Source organism: Sander vitreus, chromosome 4, assembly GCF_031162955.1.
Source record: "Sander vitreus isolate 19-12246 chromosome 4, sanVit1, whole genome shotgun sequence".
In the NCBI taxonomy this organism is placed as follows: Eukaryota; Metazoa; Chordata; class Actinopteri; order Perciformes; family Percidae; genus Sander; species Sander vitreus.
Window position 1 is genome coordinate 21153239 of NC_135858.1, and position 20099 is coordinate 21173337.

General features: G+C 40.5%; 1 protein-coding gene and 1 long non-coding RNA gene across 2 annotated transcripts in view; one reads left to right on the plus strand and one right to left on the minus strand.

The window, feature by feature from the left end:
• LOC144517113 (uncharacterized) overlaps positions 1–18652 on the minus strand; it is a 32576-nt gene extending 13924 nt beyond the window's left edge. The window contains exon 1 of the long non-coding RNA XR_013501897.1: positions 18395–18652. This is a non-coding gene — a long non-coding RNA (uncharacterized LOC144517113). The remainder of the gene's footprint in view (positions 1–18394) is intronic.
• Positions 1–20099, plus strand: part of cdh22 (cadherin 22) — a 97701-nt gene that overhangs the window by 3484 nt on the left and 74118 nt on the right. The window contains exon 2 of the mRNA XM_078248983.1: positions 13820–14114. Coding sequence (XP_078105109.1) covers positions 13820–14114 — 295 coding nt within the window. The remainder of the gene's footprint in view (positions 1–13819; positions 14115–20099) is intronic.

A 20099-nucleotide genomic window follows, 5' to 3' on the forward strand; every position in this document is an offset into this window, starting at 1 on the left:
GACAGCTTAGAGCCTAAAAGGACGGCGAGTTGGCTAATTACCTCCTAAATAGGTAAGTGTTGAGCTTCCTTAATTTCTATCATGGCTAACGTGGTAGGATGGGCATTTTCAGTAATTTCAACATTCATGTGCTCGCATGAAATTATATAGAGTACTCAAGTTAGTTACTCACAAAAAATGAGACGAGACACAGCCGGTGAAGTGATCCCGCTAACGTTACCGGAGGACCGGACAAGTGGGCGAGCCATGGCTGTTTACAACCACCGTGACAGACATATAACAGAAACCGCAAGTTTGAGTTCCTCATAATGGAAACATGCAGTTTAACTTTGGCTAAACAACCGTATAGCCTGAATTGTTGGATTGGGACACGGCTTATGTTCTCTACAGGTTGCTCTGAAATGTATATAACGTTATGTTATGGAATATTATTGTGGCTAACATTACCATCGGCAGCTTCAAAGTTATGAGATGTTGGACAGTAAGATGATTCCCACCTTGTTACAAACTGGCATGCAACCATAATGTGTGATACAGTGTATAGACAAGCTGTATAACGTGGGTCTAGAAAGTAGTACCGAAAATCTCCCCCCTGCCGAAATTATTCCCCGGTTTTGTTCCATATTTGACAAACGGTGAGTGTGCCCTGGGTACAGAGGACCGCAAGCTTGCGATCTTTTTAGTGGCTGTTGCAGTGAGGTTAAGCCGAGAAAGGGTGGCTGTGTCAGTCAGGCACAAAGCTCCGCAAGGTTGCAGTCTTTTTAGCAGTCGTTTGTACGTTTAGCCAATAAAAGGTCAGCCAGGTACAGCCCTCCGTGAGAGTACTGGCTTTTATAAACAAACGTAGCAGAATCTAGTTACTCCGCTGCGTTGTGGAGTAATGTCTGGAGGGCGAGACTACCATCAAGCTAACATTGACATTGTGGGACATTGGGTTTAGCGTTTGCAACCTGGCAACCCCCGTGAACTTCAACGCTGTGGAGGAGACAACTTAGTTTGGACTGCAGTAACCATTTTAAACTCTAGCTGTCAGTATTACATATTTGACCTTTAAGAACGAGAAGAGATAGAGATCAAGTCCCAGTGGTTTTCTGCAATGAACCTCTGAAAGATGCTCTTTCACCAGTTAACAAGCAGTAAAACCCTTTGCCAGTGCAAAGACAAAGCTCTGTCTCCATTACATATCAAAACATCAATACTGTCACTTTTTCTAACACCATCTTTTGCTTTGGAAAGCCCTGGCATGCCGTAACTGTGACCTTGTGCAGTTGAAGAGAAGCAGCCATTTTAAAAGAGTGTCTACCTTCAGCTTTTAGAAGTTTTGTAATTCCTGTGCAGTGTAGGAGTTAAAGTGGTTTTGAGTTTTGTTATCTTCAGATAGAAAGTGAACCTAATTGTTCTCTGATCCACTCTGCTTTGTTTTGCTGTAGAACCTCTGGAAGCTGTAAAAATCCATTGGCTTTTTTATGCAAACTGAATACTTCCTGCTGATGCTTAATTTGAAAAGCTTGGTGAGCCAATGGAAATGTTTCTGATGAAGCAGCTATACTGCATTTTGACTTCAAAGGAAATATTGCCCAGGCAGTCTGAACACTTTAATGTATAATACATACAGACTTTGACATTCCTTGGTATCAGCTTCAAGTATTACTAGAAGACAAAAGGATGGAAAGAAGAGGCAACCTTAATCCTTTATCATGTTATCAATGACCTTTTAATGTGCCATTTCCATTACATATGGAAAAATTCGGCAGTGGGCCTGAATCACAAGTTCTAATCCTTAGAAATAACACATAATTTAGCTGATTTACCTCAAGAGCTGTACCTGCCTTTCCACCAGAAGAACCAAGGTCTAAATTTAGTTCCTTTGCCCTAGTTCCTGAATCACAAAATGGCTCTGCTGGAAGGATGTACTTTCTGATCGCCAAGGAACTATCAGGGCAGATTTTACAGTTCACTGGTCAAACTCATTTCCCGGTGTGTAACTTCATTCACACAGTAAGCGACAAGAGAGTAAACGAGAAAAAAACAAACATCATTTGCTCATTGTTTCAATGTGATTACCTAATAAAGCAAGAATAACGGACTATAAGCACTCATATCATAGCTACTTTGGAGGCAGGCACTCTAGAGTTTTCAGACTTTTCCACCTTTGCATGTGTTCTTTGCATGTGGGCATTACATCCAGCCTGTGTTATTGTTTTGATGTGTGTGAAAACTGTGTTTTAAACATAACCGTCATTTTTTAAATTCGTTATCAGACTAATTTGTACCCTGGTACTTTAATTTCTGCGGCTCCTTTGTTCCTGGAACAATTTGGTCAAACAGCGGCATTACTCATTGATGACAAACCTCAGCCATGTACTTCTCTTTGATGTTGAGGACAATATCTTGACACCAGAAATGTGATTATTGAATGTTATTACTCTAATTTAATTATAGAGAACGAGCATATGTCAAATCAAATCTGTTTGCTATCATCTTGGTGCCATTTGTTACATTTGGGAATATTGTTGCCTTCTTTTTTCACCCTCTTCTCGTTCACATCCCATTCATCAGCTGCTTCTCAAATGAACTTTATTGAGTTGATCAGAGTGGACAGCATGTACGATTTGATTGCCTTACATAGGACGTGATCTGAAAAGACGGGATATTAATTCAGACAGCATGAGACTCAGCGATGAGTCACACACATCAATCATGTGATTCCCTTGTTTCTAATCATTTAGACATGGCAATTGACCAGCTAATATTGCATCTGCATATATTGATCTCTCTATTCCTACAAATGAATGAAGATGTTCTACACAACAGGGTCGGGTGTTGCAGAATAATTACCCTTTGGCCATTGTTTGTCTGCCATTGTGATTGCGCTGCATTCCTGCTGGCAAGACCAACAACATGGCCAACATGCAGTGCTGTCTGTCTGCTGGGGGACAGAAAGATAGACAGAGAGAAATGGAGTGGTACATAAGGAAAGAAATGAAGGAAGAGGGCAGGTTGCAAAGGGAGACTGTGGAAGAAGAGACTTCATACACTTGTGATTCATTACAGGACAGGGTGCCAGGGGAAGTGAACTGATATAAAAGGGCTGAGGGGAGCTCGAGGGAGTGACACAGCAGGAGGAGAAGAGAGATGGTTTTATTAATATAATTATCTAAAGTTATTGCACTTCATGTGACTAGGGCACTGTCTAGTGCTATCAGTGGTATTAATGGTTTGTGTGAGTGTGCATGTCTGTGTGTAACTCTCTCTCACACACACAGATGGACTTTGCTGGATGTTTGGTATAAACACTGTAAATTGAGCAGTAGAGGATTAAAGCCAAGGAGTGTGCCTCTGTACTGGATAATTACGACAAGCTTTTTTTCATCTTACTTTACCACAACTCAGCAAACTTGCCAAGTTTGCTTCGTCTCACACTTTGGCTGCCACTACTCTGCTAATGAAATCAGATTTACCAATAAAATGATCACTCGCATGACATTAAACTGGCAGCTTTGGTCAATACGTTTAAATAATAAATCCTTGAATAATTAAATGATGCAACTATATTTTTCTTCTTGCCAGCTACTTTTCAAAAATGTGTTGTAACAAAAGGAAGGGAATGGGGAACACACAGGAAGTGTACTTTTGTAAAGTTGCTGCTGAGCCCAGATAATCCTAAATGGCTGTTGTTAAAGGAAGTAAAGGAAGCAAAAATTACACATATTTCTTCTCCTTAGTCATGTGTCTTTCTCCTCTCTTTTGACAAAAGCTGGCAGAAATAAATCCATTTTGAGGGTGTGTGTGTGTGTGTGTGTGTGTGTGTGTGTGTGTGTGTGTGTGTGTGTGTGTGTGTGTGTGTGTGTGTGTAAGAAAGAGAGACTATGTGTGCAGCATGTGCAACTGCCTTTATACAAATAGAACATAGTTTGGCAACAAAAACAGTATAGTTCAAGGGTTTTGTGTACAGTGTTTTTTTTATCCTTCCAACTCTTTGATCATCATGGATGTATCTGGCATGGATTAATCTATCCAGTCTTAGCATTAGTGTGTCCACGTGCTTCTTTGTCCCTTTTTGTTAACTCTCGGCATTCAAATTGAAGTCAAATAAAACAGATAGCCTCATCCTTTTTGTTCACCAAAACGTCTACATCTTTCTGAAGAATATTAGTTTGATTTATGGCATATCACATTCTATGGTTCTGGTTATGTAGTTTTCTATTTGCTGGTTTGTTTCCTTAAACCTACATTGTGTAATGTTTTGAGTTGATTCTTAGCAAAAAAACCTTTGTTCTTTCACAAATATGTGCTCATTCATGTGTAATTACTTCCACCAACTAATCAAAATATTCTCGTAAGCGTAGAATCTGACATTCAGAATCATTCAGAATACATACGAGCGAGTCGCTCGAATGACGGCAGCCATGTAGCGCCTCTATCTTTAAAATACATTAGCCAAAGAGGGACATACCTCCGCCTTTCGCCCTTTTACACTCAGTGGCACCCCACACCGTGATGAATGCCAGGGGGAGATTACTCGCCAGGGAAGCGAAATTTTGGGTTTGGCCACCGTAGGAGGAAGGGCTAGAAAGTAATATTCAGTTGGTTGTCATATACAATTTCACCGCTAGATGGGAGAAATCCTTACACAATGTAGCTTTAACAGCAGTTTGTTAGAGGAAATAAGGAAACGAAGAGTTTAATAGGAGAAAATTGTTGGAATATTTTATCTGTTTGATATTTTTCTGATTTAATACGGAGTTCCTTCGTGATACCCGAGTAGTCTTGGATGGCATAATTTCAATGCCTTGTGTATGTTTATGAATGAGAGGTGTTTGGCCATGGATACAGTCAATCAGACAACAGAAAAATACACATACTATGCATGTTAAAGCAATTCTCCTGTCGTTATTAACCAAGCTGCGATAAATCAAATGTAAGTCCAATCTTCACAAGGCTGTAATCAAAGAGGAACAAACTGCTAAAGATGGGAGGAATGATAAAAACAGAAACTGTAGTGCTGTTGGACATGGTGTTTTATGGAGCCACATTTCCCATTTTGGGGAATGAGAAAGCCTTTTGTCCACTCTGCGTCGTCATCTTTTGAAATTATATTTTTTTTAAATACTTTAAATAATGATATTACCATGTTATGTAGCTTATTTCTCTCCTATGTGTGTGTTTCCATCATCTATCTTCAGTCTAAGCTTCTCTCTGCCTCCCATCCGACCCCATTCTAGCACCATCGCCCCCTCATTTTATTTCTCTTCTTCCTCTGACTTTCTTCTCTTTCTTTTTCCTCTCCACTATGCTACCATTGACACTCCTCTCTTGTCTCCGTTTCCCATGGTCTGTACCCTTCCTTCCCCATAGCTCTCTCCACCTAGGCTGTCTCTGATACAGTCACCTTGTTAACACTTTGAAGCTGTTAAGATCAGAGAGCTTGACAAGCTGCAGTGAAATGTGGCAGGCCTACTCCTGATTACACAGACTTAAATATAAGACAGCCAATTTGCTCCCGCTTTGAAACCCTCAATGTAGCCCACGTTCTGATAGCACCACTGGAAATGTAAAATTGTGCTTTACAAATGTCTCGCCATTCTACTTCATTCTTTTATTCTGTCATGTGATTCTGTTTTTATAGTACATTTAATTGTGCATAGAATCCTGTAAACTTTTTAAATTCAAATTCACAAGCTTGTCAATAGAACATGTGTAACTTGTAGGTCCTGGATGCAGATGTTTCAAGTTTTTAAAAGTAAGGTCTTTCTAATACTAGTCTATATCCACGACGTTCCACTTTCGGGATTGCGCTGATGCCGCCGGAAATTCCGCCGGATGTCCCTCTTTTTGACCAGATGTCTGTTACCTTCCGCTTTCTTTGTGTTGGAATTTTAAACTCCGGTCAATTTATGAGGACTATGGTTAACTGCTCCTCAGATCTCTGCAGGCTAAATCGTAACAGCTAGCTAGACTATCTGTTGAATCTGAGTTTTCTGTTGCATGAGCAAAACAACCTTTGACCGTACACGTTCCAACAAAACAAGTTCCTTCCTGAGGCTAATTTGCAGCGGCCCCATGCTGCCGTCCGGCGCTTAGCGCCGCCCATGACGATTGTGATTTGTTTAAAGAAATGCCAATAAACCAGAGCACATTTTCACCCATCTCGGAATGCTGTGTGGACTAGCCAGACCCTCCTCCACAGCGCTGTGAAGGAAGGTCTGCCAATGCAAGACTATTCTAATACCAAATCATCGCTATCCACTCTCTCATACATTTACTTAAGATTGTTTTGTGCTTTAAACAGAACAAACTCATGTTTTCAGTGCTAGTGCACATACATTTGGGTACCAGGGTTTCCTACCAACCCACAAACTGTAAAATAAGACAACCCAGTCAGTTTTTTTGTGGGCTGATTTGATCAGAAAACTTGGGTTTCAAAGGTTAACAAACCATTCAGATTTGGCTCCCCTTATGTCACATGCAAGCTCATTAGATTATACCGCCCACCAGCTGACTGAACTATCTTCGCAAAGCTGCTCCATATTTTTCTCACAAGCCAATCAGAGCAGACTGGGCTTTTCCGGAGGGGGGCTTAAAGAGACACACGCTAAAACGCTATAGAAAGAGGGTGAATGCTGGTATATTCAGACAGACAGTAGAAGAAAAATAGTAAGTGTTTCTTAAACAAAAGCCTGTATACAAAAACCCCAAATTCAAGTATGAACCCGAAAAATGAGCATGATACGTCTTCTTTAACATGCTTTTAATTTACAAACTCAAAAGAGCTGACTACCAAAGAAGAAGAAAACTTCCCATCACTGCATGTGACTCATATGTCCCTTCAGCAGGTTAGCCTACAGTGACAGCTAGACACATTGTTATAACCCAAGGGTGAACCTGACAGGGCATCAACAACCTCACTCACCCTTGAGTCATTCCACAGCCCTCCACTGTAAAGCCTAAGGCATTGCTAACAACTACTTGCATAAAGTTTAACCTAAAGCCAGACACTGAATCATAATAACTGCTAAGCTACTGTGACAAATACACATTTTTAGGTTTCAAAAATATGTTCAGATGTTTTTATCAATTTAATTTACAATATGTTACTACTATATTACTATGCCATATGTATGCTGAGAGAGTTATTGTTCACTCTAACAATTCTTTCAATACTGGACACAAAACTAATTTATTTGCAACAAGAAAATCCACATTCTTGTTATATTTCTTCTATTATCGAATGATTACTGCAACCAATAATTATTTTGAAGTACACATGGGCGTATGAGTATTGTGTTCATTATTTACTAACTAAAAAACCAATCATTTATTTGAAACAATTTGTATAGTTGTTGATCAGAATAAAAAGGTCAAAATAAACCCTTAATTCACCGAGCAAGATGTGAAAATATGCCGGCTTCACACACTGTATTTCCACCCACGTCTGTCTCCGCTGTCCTGGCTGCTCGTTGCCGGCTCTCGCTCCTTCTCCGGAGGCGGACAATTAAATTAGCAAAATAAAATGACAGAAACCGCACCAAAATCGCCCTGCTGGTCTTGGTTGCCTTTTCCAGTTTATCTTCGGGATCCTGAAGAAGGTCTCCAGCACACCTCTGTCCAAGTAAGGAGTAAAACCTTCATGCAGACTAATGCACATAAGGGCTGTCGTTAGGGACAATATCCAACAAAAACTGCCCATTTTGTCATTCATTGCAGCAGAGTTATTCCGTTTCTCTTGGTATCTGAGGGCAATATGGGCAGTTGGTGTTTGCTCTTGGAAGCTCAGGTTCTGGAGGCTCCCCGCCCGCTGGCCATATCCTCCCCGCTGCAGCCTTCCTCGGCCTCTCTTTAGCTGAATACAGTTGAATATCTGAGTCAACCAACACTGTAAAATGTACACTGTAAAAAGACTCAAGTCCATAACATCCTCTCGCTGCTTGAAACGTAGCTAGTTTGCAATACAAGAGAAGAGAACAAGGAAGTTTGTGAAAGCCATTGTGCCCTGAGCTATAAGCTGAAGTAGGACTCTGTAGTTCTGTCCACCAGTGATGTCACTGGTGTACGGACGTAGAGCAGATTTTGCAGTTGCTGAGCCCCCAAAAAACATTAGAAAGAAAGAACTGCAGGTTTTTTTCACACCATATTCCTAACGCAGATAGATAGAGATAAGAAATTGCTGAATTGTCCCTTTAAGTATACCAAATTACCTATTAGGAGTTCCTGTTTCTTATTTAACAGTGGATGTACAGACAATGACCACTGGATTACTTTGATATGGAAGAAAACTTTAAAAATATCATGATTCTCAAGCAAATTCTGGAGTATTAGGAGTGGTTCCTAGTATGACTTTGAGTGGATTTGCAATGCACATAAGAGAGATAATGATATCATCATAAAGTGTAAGTCACACCAATCTAAACATATTCATATGTCTCCCCCTCACAACTCTCGCCTCACAGTCACAATTACAGATTTGACCAATGAAGCAGTTATGATTCTTGCTCAGCAGTAGTGGAAAGTTCGTTTTTTCTCCATCTTCTTCTCATGTAAATTTGTTAACGGTAGATTTGCACTCCTGGTTTTTTTTTGCTCACAGAATGACATCCTGGCTCTGACCTTTAGTTTACTGAGAACAACTTAGCTAAGCGTAGTGTGTGTGTTTTTCAAGCTGCCAACTTGAATCACTCCAATGAGGATAGACTGACAGACGGATGGATATATCTAGCCTGAGGGGGGAGAAATAGCCTCATCCCAGAATGATGAACTCACTATGTGTGTGTGTGTGTGTGTGTGTGTGTGAGATAGGTGTTTGTGTGGATGACCACATGTACAGTAGGTTGGAACTTACACGCATGGTGCCAGCATTTGTGCAATTGAATTAACAGATGATGACAACATTTTACACACATTCTTCTCTGCAGAATCTAATTTAGAAATACATAGAGAGGGTAAGTGAGAGTGTCTGGGAGAAACATATCCAGTGGCGCATGACTATGCACACTTTTATTGGATAACTCTCACAGTTTGGACCAATGAAACTTATTTTATTATAACTGAAATATTGATACCACCAAAGTATCTGGCAGTATATTTCCTCTGACTGTTCATGTCTTCAGGATGATTCAGAATAGTGAGAAAAGGCAAAAACAGATAGATAAAAAGGGAAGGGAAAATGGATGAGGGAAGCAATATCAAGGCACAGGTTTGCATTATTCCGCAGTTTTACGACAAATACTTAATGAAAACCCCCGCGAGGGTGATAGAAGCCTGCATTTAATTAAACCTTTATAAAATATTAACCAGGGAGGCCAGGGCGATTTCCCCTCTCCCCTGGTCTGCTCAGTAGATTGAACCACAGTTACACTGCATGGACAGCTCTGAATTATAATTTCAGATAGAAGGTGTGTGTGTGTGTGTGTGTGTGTGTGTGTGTGTGTGTGTGTGTGTGTGTGTGTGTGTGTGTGTGAGAGAGAGAGAGAGAGAGAGAGAGAGAGAGAGAGAGAGAGAGAGAGAATGTCTAGTGCTCACTAAAGAGCCAAAGGGGAGCTTGGGATGGGGGACCAATGCTGCTCCTATTGCTGCCTCTGGAATGTCTTCTAATCACATTAGGGGCAACTATAGCTCTGATTTATAAGGGCTCTTTTAAGTTCACTTTTCAGACCCGACACCTCTATGTCTCTACCTTTTTTACAATCTTTGAAATGACTTTGATCTCCTAATTTGGGCGTCACATTCTGTGAAGGGCACAATGCGCAGAAAAGGCGTAAATCATCACTAGAACTGTGGTGTCTTTTTTTCACGACAACGATGATGGCATAGTTTATAGGGAGCTCTGAGAACGCCTTAAGCTGCAATGGCTATTGGGGAATAAGATAAGGGAATGGGTGGAAGGAATGTACTAATTTCTTTTGGTCACGGCTGGAGACTAAATGTCATTTTCTGACAACTATCAATTACACAAACCATCAGTATTCACAGCAGTTGAAACTAAATAGAAAAGCCCATGCAAAATGTGGAACGTATTAATCTCAACTCAAAAAGGTCCATGTACTGATTATTCTAAACTTTCAAACGCATCTAACATTTTTCATTAGTAAATGGAGTTTGCTCAGGTATCATTAAGTGTGGAATGTCGGTAAAGCGATATTCTGCCTTGCAAAGGCAAAAGGCTTTAACTTCGTTTTTGGTTGAAAATTAGTTAATTATAGTTTTGGGACATTCAAGACATCCTTTATCATAAACGATAAGTATATTGAGTCAATTTCATTTTTTATCGAGAAAATAATGGGTTGTCTTAACAGTAACTTCCAAAAGCCCAGAAACCAAGGCAGAACACCGTAATTGTGATTGGTATAAAGAAATGCAAACAAACCAGGCCGTTTTTTTCTTCCAGGAGTGTATGTGTGGAGGGGCCAGACCTTGCTCTGCAGCGCTGTGGAGATAGGTCTGGCAAGGGAGACTATGGCAGGTGTATTGATTAGGACACTGCGAGTGTGAAGTTGTTTGAGTGAGCGGATCTTGAGAAAGCTACAAGCAGCAATACCAGAGGCCAAGCAATCGTCCCGTTCCGATAAGGCACATTTTGAACAGCACTGCACTCGTCAAAATAAATTACTGTAGCTATTGCAACACTCGTAAAGCAATTTCTGAAAAAGGAAGACTTTGTTACTGAGTCTTTGCTTATACTGAGTTTTTGCTTGTAGACCTTAATCAGGACACTGGAGATCAGACCTGACACTGTCAGTGACAAGTGGGATTTTCGTCCCCGTAAACGCCCGTAAATCTCCCTGATTTTCGGCAGTTAACGACAATTTACAGGTTGTGAACGTCGCGTTCGTCTGTGCCACATATCGGAAACGAACCATGACGTATGTGGAGAGCTGGTTGGCCAATCATATGTATGTATGTATATATATATATGCACATACATATATATATATATGCACACACATATATATATATATATATATATATACATACATATATATATATATCTATATACACATACGCATATATATATATATACACATACACAGATATATGCTATTATGTTGTATATTCATGTCATTGTTATGCTATGGACTATTACCATCAAGGACATGAATTTATTGAGGAAAGGAAAATTTGCCAGGAACGTGATGTTTATTCAAAAAAGAGCTTTATTAGCACACAACAAACACAGCCTACACAACAAATGGTAAACTGGTAAAAAATGTAACTGGCGGCATTCTGTCTTAATTCGGTCCGTTTTGCAGACGTCTGTGGTGCATTGCCCTGTACTTCTGCTGGCTGCAAAAAGGACGCACAATCCATCCAGCACACTCTGTCTCGCTTTCAGCAGCTGTAAAAACAATCAATCAATCTAATCTTACCCTCTTTCTTCTCGCTGGACCAAAAACTCTTCACAGCTTCCGCCTGCGATGCAAGATCTGGTTGTTTCTACCGGAAGCTCCTGCTTACTGTCTTGTAATTACAGGCAGCTGGAAAACAATTAAATGAGAGTGGTATGAATAAAAAAAAACAAAAAAAACATTTATAAGTCACAGTAAAATTAAACAAGGAATGAGAAAACAGGAAAAGTTACTTACACACAATGCCGTCATTGTCAAAATTTGGACTTGCTCCGAGCAAATATAGGTCACGGCCTCGTTATGAGGCGAGGTTAGTCTGTGAAAACAAAATGTATGGTTAAGATTGGTCTATTAACGTATCTATTTCCTTATACAGCAGAATTAAAGCATATTCTTTAAATCTTACCCTTGCTCCGGTTCATAGCGCCTACAATTTGTCTCCGAGTTGTGAAGACGGCGTACTGCCTACTGTAGATTACAAGACCAAAAAAATACACTTTTATAAAGCAACTTACACTGGCCCCGCTTAGCTCTGCCTAATAATGAATCGCGCTGAAAGCTGCCACCCAGCCACACAGCTGTGCTGCTCGCGTTTAAACTTGCGTGCATGGTGGGGTTTAAAACATTACTGCCAAAGTCTAAGTAGCCTGTTTAACATCAAAAGACAGTCATTGTACTTCTCCAGAGTTAATAAACAACAGACTAGCTCACCGTTTCATTAATAATCATATACTTACCTCTTTCCCTTTTCTGTGGGCGCATCTTTACGGAGCCCCGGTGACATGGAGGAAAAAAATTAAAATGCCCCGTACATCTTGAACAACTCCTGCGTTTTTAGGTGCGTGGTTGTACTCCTGTGATAAGCAAGTGAAGTTTGACAGAGTGTACAGACAACTCTTTTACCAGTTGGCCTGAAATACTCCCATACTTTGGAAGCTTTTGCTCTAACTCTCGGATGAGTCATCTCCCTCCGCTATTTTTCAAATCAAAGCAGTGAGGGCGGGGGTAGTGGCAGAGTGATAGAAAAAGACAAAGAGGAGGCAGATTAACCAGCAGGGCGCGAACAGCGCACAGACTGGTGTGGAGGTGAATTACAGTGAGTTTTAATGGCGTAGTTTAATAAGAATAGGACAATTGAAGTCCAGATTATGAGGCCATTTCAGCAGAGCCAGCAGCTTCATATGCCATGGACATGTGAATATGGTGCTGAATTTGCCAGTATTTTAAGAAGACAAATGGTTGGGACTTTGTCATGCAATGACAAAACTGATATGGTTTATGTGAAGCACAGTGATTTGGTGTCAGCAGAAAGACTTCTCTTAGAAAACTGTACAGTGGTGCCTCTGTCTCCATTCCGCCAGACAATCTTGGATGAGCAAGACCAAAGAAAGGTCACTGTAGTCATGCCACTATGCACAGTGGATGAGCTCTAGGAGACTGTGATGTTGTTCCCATGGAATGCACATTTTACCTTTATGGCAAAGCCTGATAAAAACTAATTGTTGAAATAAATTGTTTTGTGTATCTTTTTTACACAACAGTGGCCATTGCTAATGACATACACAGTAATTAATCTAGCATACTTTCATTAAATAAATCAATTCAAGCTAAAAATGTAAGAGTCTACAATTCTCTACAATTAGGCTATATACTGAGATTTATTTATACCAGAGAAAGTTAATACCTTTTAGAAAAATGTCACCTGGGGTAAAACTCCCCCTGCTGATACCCTGATTTGCATTTGTATAGCTCACAGCATTTTCATTTACATGTTAAAGCCTCCCCTAAAATTAGGGGGAGGGGGGGTCATGGGGGAACAACTGCCAAGCAAGGCCTACGCCAATTTTTGACAATTCACGGCAGTTTTTGGTGTTGCCTGTAAATTTAAGTAAAATTGCCGTTTACAGTCGTACACTTGAACTTCCACAATCTACAGTGCCGTTTACTGACAAAAATCCCACTTTTCATGCAGTGTGAGCCCTGTGTTTGTTTAGTTTTATGCAACAAAAGTGCTTTGGTTGGGGAGACATTTTGGTATTGTTTACATGATAAAAAAGTAAACTTGGCTTATTTTGTGCTTCTAATCACTGTTGACTTTTCCAGTATTTACCATCTCCCTTGGTAAAGGTAAGGAGTCTAAACATAATCATGAAAAATGTCATAATGCTTTAGTTGCTAGGAGCAAATGTTGTAGTGCAAGAGCAGATATTATAGGGAAGACAAATGAAATGCATTTTAAGTGAACAATTGTCAGAATCAACATTTTCGTCAGTATGACGGTAAAAACACAATCTGTGCAGCATTACTGCACATTTCTATTAAAATGTATTTGCTGTTGCAGCATAGCATTATTAAAACGTAATTTTGAGGTGTGAGGGTTGTCATGGTGTTACAATGACATAAAATAAAACAATGTATAGGGTGTGGCTCCTTTTTTGAACTTACTGTCCTCACGTTTACTTTTTGTCAATTTACAGATCCATACAGACTCTGACGAAGGTGAAGGCAACATCAAGTACACTATCTCTGGAGAAGGGGCAGGCTCCATCTTTATCATCGATGAGCTAACAGGGGACATTCATGCCACAGAGAGACTGGACCGAGAAGAGAAGGCTTTTTACACACTTCGGGCTCGGGCCCGGGACCGTCTTTCCAACGACCTTCTAGAACCAGAGTCAGAGTTTGTCATCAAGGTCCAGGACATCAACGACAGTGAGCCCAAGTTCTTGGAGGGTCCCTACATCGGCAGTGTGGCAGAGCTGTCACCCATAGGTAAGGCGAGAAACATCCAGACAGGGACCATCTGTTTAGCTGTTTGAGCTCAGAATGGCCCAAAGGTGCACATACTGTAGAGAATTATATTAAAGCTATTTTCATGATGCTTAAGTAGGGTCTGTTACATAATGCTTTGTCCTGGGCTCAGGGGAAGCTAGAAAATGCCAAGAAGAGCAAAATGATCAAATATTCCCCCATTGGGAAGATGGAAAAAAAAGACAGGAGATGAAAATAGATTTTGATTCAGTGAATTAATTGTGGATGAAAGAGAAGTAGAATGATGAGATGGACATTTGAGCAGGATCCCCACATTGACTGTGTCAAAGCTATGACCTGTAGGTAGGAATCATATGGAAAATGAAGAAGACGGTGCAGGCATATGAAGAAGGCGAATTGCATTACTCTCAAATGAGCATTGTGGCTGCGTTCTGACACAATGTTATAAGGCAAATGATGAAGGGGGGAATTAGGAGGGAAAGAGGGGTAGAGGAGAAGTGCTCTATGAGAGTAGATAATGGCGAGGGTGCACCACATTATCATAAAGGCTTTTGACATTGAAACCACAATGCTTTTAATCTTAACAAGAATGTCTTTATTGTGAGCAACAGTATTAGCGGCACCCTATGGCTGCTTAAAATTCTCAGCGAAATGGAAAAGACAGGTGAACGAGGGTGTCTGGGGCTTCATTAGCATTGTATTAATGTCACAGACACCGCTGATGTTTAATAAACAAAATTCTGTTTGGCTGCCAAGCAATATCACAATATCATGTGTGCTCAGAATGTTTTGTGTGATGCTGATTTGTGCATGTGTGTGTGTGTTTGTGATCATGCATATGCAGTAGAGGGGGGAGGGGTGCTTTATGTTTGAGTGACTCCAGGAGTGGTGCAGAATGGAATGGCTCTTCCCTGTTCAAGCCTGATTGGAATTAATTCCTGCTTCCTCAGCATGATCCAACCATGGGCATTTCTGCCTACATTGCTCTCCAAAACTGAATGGTGTGTGTGTGTGTGTGTGTGTGTGTGTGTGTGTGTGTGTGTGAGACAATAAGTGGGAGGAACAGGCAGAGAGAGAGAGTGAGAGACAGAGCAATTGAAGGGTAGCAAAAAATAGGAGAGAGATAAATAGAATAGAAATTGTGCAGAGTTTTAGAAAAAGATGCAAAACCTCGGTAAGCAAGAGAGCTATTATCTTCTCAAGAAGGAGAAAAATGGAGTCATATAGACCATGCTTAGTTAATGTTAGTTAATGTAATCTTAATGATCAGGACCTTTCCACTTTGGCTGCGCCCCCTTGTTCGACCCTTTCGCACCTCAGTCAAATTACACACTAAATGAGTGTGCATTTCATGTTTTAAACATCGTTTCGGAGAACTAGCCCTAATGAGGTAACAGCTATTGCTTAGTCAAGCATTCTCCTGCCCTGTCCCTGTCCCTGTTTCTTTCTGCTGTTCCCCTGTTGAACATCAGCTAAGGCCAGCAATATTTTTTTGGCATGTCAGTGATAAGGTCACAAGCACAATGACAATAATGGAAAGGAGTAAAAGGAAAATAAAGGTGCCGGACAGACCAGGTTGCTACATGCTCACCAGCTCATTGGCTTTTGCTGCATATTACCTCTCGTACCCAAGCGTTTGAAGCATAACTTATAATATGACTTATTGGGCCCTATCTTGCACCCAGCACAGCACAGCGCAAAGCCCGACGCGTCTTTGCTAGTTTAAGACCGATGCAGTTGTCAATTTCCCATACAGCGCCCGCGTCGTTTAAATAGCAAATGCACATGTGCCCATATTTGTGCTGGTCTTACAGGGAGGTGGGTTCAGGTGAATTCTTGGTGTATTGCTATCTTGAGGCAGCGGGAAGTGATCGCGCAATTGACCAACAAAAACCTGGTCTAAAGTCAATAGCGCAGCATTTCATTGTTATTTTAACAGCAAATTAGTAAAGTGCGCCTAAGCTTATGCACACATGCACACTATGCTTGTTACACACACACACAGGGAAGCGCAGCAGCACACAAACATGCAAAAGATTACAAATAAAAATATTACGATGCAAATCCGCCATCATAATAGCAATGCCAAGGTACAAACGCACCTGGCTTTTAAAGGGAATGGGAGATGATTGGTTTATTACATGTTACGCCGAAAACACACCTATGAATTAATGAAGATACTAAGTACAACCCTTTTGAACCCTTTTTTCCACCGTCAAACTAGCAAAAGTGGATTTGGACACGCCCTAAACGCACCTGCGCTTAGATGATAAGTTTAGATCGTTAAAATAGGGCCCATGATATTATGTTATATCATTTCTTATTGTCATGATTGTGACCAAGGTCTGATGTAGTTTATTGCTCTTTGGCTTAGATCTCCATTGTTATACTAATACATCCAGACCGTCCTTACCAAATAAATGGCTGTATAGGTCGATTGTGCAAGCAGCTCCTAACGACCCATATTTACTTTTGTTGTTAGGCAGCAACCTCTAGTAGACGTAGTTATGTTTGTGACGTAGTGAAGTCCATCACTCATTTGAGGCCAATCAATGATCTTTTCCTTCCCTAACCAATATTTTTTCTTGCTTAAAGGTCCAATATGTAATACTGACAACTAGCGTTTAAAATAGTTAGTGCAGTCCAAATTCAAAATACTGGTTACAAAATACTGAGTTGTCTCCCCCGGCCCCTCCTCCCCAGACTCGAAGTTCACAGAGGTTGCCAGGTTGAAAACATCAATGTTGCTAGACGCTAGTCTTACATAGCCAGACATTAGCTACTCCACAGCACAGTGGAGTAGCTAACGTTAGATGCTGGCTTTGTTGACAGCCAGCAGAGCAGAGCTCTGTATCCGACTGAAAACCACCCTATCTCGGCTTAAAATTACGGCAACAGCCGCTAAAAATGCCACTACCTCCCCGTCCTCTCTACCCAACTGGCAAACACACTTACTCAGACTAAAATTATGGCAACAGCCACTAATAACACCACTTCCTCGCCATCCTCTCTACCCGACTGACAGATACACTTCCTCGGCTTAAAATTACGAAAACAACCGCTTAACACAGCGCAAATTTACGGCCCTCTCTATCGATTTAGAGCCAAAATTACTCACCGTTTGTCGGCTACAGCCACTGAACAGGCTAGGCGTTGTAAAAAGCCATGGCCTGCTTCCCAGGTCCTCCAGTAACGTTAGCAGTTATGGCATGACCAGTTGGGATTACTTCACTTGCTGTGTCTCAATTGTTTTGTGAGTAACTAGAGTAACATTACTCTATAAAATTCAATGCGAGTACACAAATGTTGAAATGACTGAAAATGCCCGTCCCTAGTAAAAATACTGGCATTAGCACTGTTGTCAGAAAACTTAGTATTTCAGCTTAGCATGTTACCTTAATATCTGATGACATATTGTGGTCATTTTTGGATTTAATACAGTAAATATATTACATATTACACCTTTAAATAGTTTCATTTCCCAACAGTAACTACTAACTGTGACACGTGATTAAACTGCCACTGCGGTCACGTGTTATGGTCACATGTTTAAAACTTGCCGTTTCAGAACAAGTAAATAGAACTGTCATCTTGTCTTTCGCAATCAACCTTGTTAGTCGTTTAGGTATGAGGACATTTTGAATACATCAGTGAGCCATACCGTTACCCTAGGCGATTACAATGAGCATAGGCACTGTGGTTTACTTTGGGTCAATGCCACATACACTGTCCTGCTGCCGTGAGTACTCCCCCTCAGCACCAAATGTGGTCTAATTCACTGCTAAAAATAATCACTAACAAATGTATTGTTTACTCATGTTTGAGAAACATTTTATAAAAAACTGTAGTCCAGCTGTTTAAGGAAATGACTTAGCCATCTTTGAAACCTATCAAACTATATTTTTGTAACCTGTTTTAAAAGATTTACATTATTACAAATGGGCTTGGGGCTGAATGCTGTAAACGGAGAAGGTAAGTCTGAATCAATTGAGAGACAGACTAAATGCATTGGTTTTAGACTTTTCATTGGATCCATTAACCTCTTTAGTAACATTGTACCGTGGACGGCACACTTCGTCGCTGAGGTGGCGCTGTTACCTCCACTCATAAACTTTGTTATAACTTTAAAGCATTAAATCTTCAAAACATTGATTGAAAGCTTAGCCTCTCATAATTCAATTAAGCCCACACACAAAGCATAAAATGACTTATAGCAGTTATACAACTGTAATAAAGTTGCCATGACAGTTACAAAGAAGGTGCAGCTAGTGTATTCATACCTTTTCATTCTCCCTTTATCCACATCGGTGATATTGTCCCAAAAACTTTTTTTTCATAACTCGCAAAGAGTCCAAGGAAATGGAATATCCAAGCCATTTTATCTTGAAGATACGAGACCGCATTACAACAAAAAGACAAACGCTATTTCACTTCCGGGCTTTTCAAACAAGTCTCACTTCTCAAGCGAGACTTCTAGCGGCCAATGAAGGCATCCATGCTATTCTCTGAAGTCTTACGACTCAAACAACACCTCTCAGGAGCCAATCCGTTCCCGGGAGGCGGAGATAGACAGCTAGAAAGCCAATGTTGCCTCTGACGCAATGTGGGACCACGAGGGGTTCGATCGACAGTTCAAACCAGGTTACAATTCATGTTACGAGATCCTCCTACCTTTTTAGCCAATAAGGAGACGATTCAAATGACACCTTGAAACCCATTGAAATTTTAACCCTGCGATGTCTGTATCTGTGTTTCACCATAAAGAGGGACTGTTGTAATGCATAGCACACCCTGAACAATTTATAATTACTTATTTCTATATATTTATGTAAATAGTTATTTCAAGTTTGTGTGTGATTGATTGTGTGTGTTTGTGTATTTGAGAAGTTTTGTATTTTGCACTTTTTGCTCCTTTTGCTTTGCACTTTCCTAATGGAAATAAGAAAAACGCACAGACATAACTGTAGAAAAAAAATTCATATTAAATCCATTTTTGAGTCTTTTGACACCTAGATGTGTTTACAGCAGTGTATTTTAGTCAGTTTACAGATGTATGACTTGGACGGAAAAAAAAACCCTCCATTCTAGCCTCTGTAACTCTGTGTCAGTAAGGCCTAGAATTACCCTGACACTTGGGTATGCCGTTTAGACCAAAAAGCATGGAATTGCAGCCGTTTCATACCTAAAGAAACACTAGCCATTTATTTGCTTTTGTGATATGTCCTTTGAGCTGTCTCAACACTATCCACAATTGTTTTCTTTTTTCCCATCTGTGAGCAGCTCCTCTTTTTATTTTGTGCCCTGAATCATCCGATAATACTGTTCGTCAACACCACATAAGCATGCTGAAATCTAATCTAAATAGCGTAGACTTGATTTTCTCACTTTTTCTGTGTAAATGCACTATATACTCATAACCTGGTTAGAATCAGTACTTTCTATGTAATTTGGACACAGCTCCTGTAATCTGAAGCAAGGTTGCATTTTATGCCGTGATGGAATCAGGTTGCAAGCATTAGCCACACCAGTGATAAGCTCACTGTGCTGTTTTACAGCCAACCATACAGCAAACTGCTTTAGAAAACGTGAGGCCATAATAGTAAGCAGGAAATTAGTAGTCAGTTGCCTGAGGCACATTCATTTTTACTTATCACTCCTCTCATGTCTCCCAGTGCACGTCTTTGTCAAAGCTTTACAGCCTCCACCCTTCCTCTTTTTGCAGGGACTTCCTATCTGTCTGCCTGTCTGCCTGTTTGCTTAGCATCTGCTACTAAAAATAATACTTGTGTACATTGTCCATTTCTTTTTAGGGGTTGGTTAACTCTGAAAAGGAGAGGAAAGGGCAAATACAATAGGAGCCGCAAAGCTGATGATGAAATTGGTGGGCCTGATCTCGGTGTTGTCCTTTGGAAAATGTGCAGCTAATGAAATTGAAGTCTTAAATCAAATTTGTAGTGAATGGGTGATTGAATGTTGCTTTAAGAA